Source organism: Penaeus japonicus, unplaced genomic scaffold (genome assembly GCF_977035675.1).
Source record: "Penaeus japonicus unplaced genomic scaffold, GWHDUDI00000001_assembly GWHDUDI00000014, whole genome shotgun sequence".
NCBI classification, from domain to species: domain Eukaryota; kingdom Metazoa; phylum Arthropoda; class Malacostraca; order Decapoda; family Penaeidae; genus Penaeus; species Penaeus japonicus.
The window spans coordinates 27,177,745-27,180,244 of record NW_028234416.1 but is presented as its reverse complement, the minus strand read 5'-3'; the positions used below and the strand labels follow the sequence as shown (position 1 = coordinate 27,180,244).

General features: G+C 40.6%; 1 protein-coding gene across 20 annotated transcripts in view; it reads left to right on the top strand.

The window, feature by feature from the left end:
• Window positions 1–2,500, top strand: part of LOC122263650 (uncharacterized) — a 69,965-nt gene that overhangs the window by 24,982 nt on the left and 42,483 nt on the right. Inside the window, exon 5 of one of the 20 annotated variants that reach the window (XM_043032203.2) lies at window positions 1,481–2,500. This exon is cut by the window's right edge and continues 1,405 nt beyond it. The exons of 18 other annotated variants lie outside the window; for them this stretch is intronic. In XM_043032203.2, coding sequence (XP_042888137.1) covers window positions 1,481–1,912 — 432 coding nt within the window. In that variant the 3' untranslated portion in view covers window positions 1,913–2,500. Of the gene's footprint in view, window positions 1–127 lie in introns of all 20 variants that reach the window. One more of the 20 variants, XM_043032214.2, reaches the window with a different exon arrangement.

Here is a 2,500-nt window from a genome sequence, read left to right as displayed (position 1 = left end):
GAGAAACTAGGAAAGGGGGTGGAGAGCTGGGAAACTGGAGGAGAGGAATGTGCGCATTAAAAAACTAGGATTCCCATAAAGTGGATCTCAAGTAGGTACACTACTGACGGAGGCTGTTTCTTTGCAGCTTGAAGAAGCTGGGCGGATGCTGGCGTGTGAGCCAGTTGGTGGCCCTATGGGTGAGCCTAGGGGTGAGGAGGGTGGACAACTACGTTGTCCTGTGTGTGGGCGGGCCAGCAGCCGGCGCGATCACCTGAAGCGCCACATGCGCATCCACACCGGGGAGAAACCTCACAAGTGTCCATATTGCCCCTTCCGCAGCCTTCTTAAGTGGAATGTTAAGTCCCACATGCAGCGGCGCCACAGTATGAACTGGTTGCCCATGGGAGATGCACAGTGAAGAGTCAGGAGTGAATATGGTGCAAAAGTTGCATTATAGTGCCCGTGTCATGGGGATAGCTTAATTCATTTAGGGTTCTAAGGATTCTAAGGATTGGGGCAGTGTGTGTTACCTGTTAGTATAAAAAAAATGGAGGCAGCCAAAGAAAGACATTGACAATAAGGATTCATGAGAACTTTGTTGTCACCTTGGTTTTGAACAGTTTGTGAAATGAAATAACTCAAGTTGAAACCAGGTATAGTAAATTGAAATAACTGAAAATGAAACCAGGTCTGGTGTGATGCAATATAGTGAGATTTATGTGATTTTAAGGGGTAGAATAACTTAATGGATATTGAAAGTATGCAGTGAGCCAAAGCAAAGCATCCTTTTTGATAATTACAAATTTCAGTACTTGAAAGTAGATGTTTACAGTCAATGAATTTTGTAGTAAATGTTTCAAAATTTAAGGCACACTTTATGAAAACAGTTTGTGGAGTCGTACAGTCTCAATGCATATGCTTTTAGAATATACAAAGGTTTTGTAAATGAAATGCCAAAGCTAATATTTGTTTTTCAATAAAACAGTTCATTATCTTAGATGTTTGTCATTGTATTACCTATGGTGGGAGAGCAAGAGGGGAGGGAAATGGTCACTTATTTGCTTTCCGTCAATATTGGGTAAGTTGTAATGAACACTCCATTCTTCTCTGGTCATGGTTTCTTTGACTTTTTTCCTTTGTTGCTTTAATGCATTGTTGCAGTGCAATTAACAATAAGAATGGCTTTGTAGAAGGAGGGTTTTGGGAAAGGAAAATACATATTTGATATTTTGATACTGGCTGTGAATTTTCTTTTATTTATCTTTTTTTTTTTTTTTTTTTCGTTTAATTCTTGTTGGGTAATAATGTAAACATGATTTAGTTGGAAGGAAGAATTTCTTGATTTTTTTGTTTTGATGTGAAGTAATGATTTCCTGTAACAAAGGTTATATGAACATAAGTTACATAAAAAACAACCTATCTCGACCTGTATCCTGAATGCCCACGGTGGTTATATAACATAAAGCTGAGGGTGGAGTAACACGTGTTGTCTCCCCAGGGGTGTGACGCGTCGCAGGGGCTTAGGTGTAGGCACTGCGGACTATTGGCGAGGAACCCCTACCACCTGCGGCAGCATGTGATGATTCACACTGGGGAGAGGCCACTCAAGTGTAACCTTTGTCCGTACTCCTGCATCAAGACTAATGACCTTAAGAAGCACATGGACACACATACGGGCCAGAAGAGATACCAGTGTCCATTTTGTCCCCACCGTAGCGCGAGGCGGAACAGTATGAGACTGCACATTGCCAGCAGGCACAGTCAGTTAACTGATGTCCACCCAAGGTCCTCTAGCCCCTGTGGCCAGAGCGCAGAACACTTGGAACAGTCTCGCAGTTTGAGAAGTCAGGCTGCTGCAGCTGCAGCGGCTGTGGCTTCAGCTTCTTCGCTCAGCCAGGGACACTTCCCAAGCCAGCATTCCCCTAATTAGATTAAGAAAGGGAAGTCTCTGCTTTTTAAGCCATTGAGGGAATGCTGTGTGTGATTGTTTGAAAAGAAAAAGTTTAAGAAATTATTTTTCAGCTAGCTTTTAGGTAAAATTTTCCTTGCTTTTTCTCTGTGGTAAATGAAATGATCTGTGTATGTTTGATTTTAGATAGAATCTATGGTCTTTTCAAAAGTTAAATACTGAAGAAAGTGCCAACAGTGAAGTGTTTATTGTTGTCTTGCATTGTGAAAGAATTCTAATATAATAGATTTCCATTTATATTGTTTTTACAATTTTTTCTTATAGTTTTTATTGATGCCATCATGCATGTCTCTCGATTAGGTTCGATTTTGGGGGAAGAGTTCGTATAGCCTGCTGTGCAGTAGGGACTTGTTTTAAAAACAAATGATGCAACAGTCAAGGCAAGCCAAGGTAGCACTGTGATTCAAGATACTGTATTTATTAATTTTGCTGATGGATATGTACTAGGCCAACATTTATTAAAGATAACAGGTTTAGGAGATAGTGACAGGCAAACTTTTCTGTCAGTTGGTCAGTTACAGAAACAGGTTTTCAAAAGTTAAGATATTA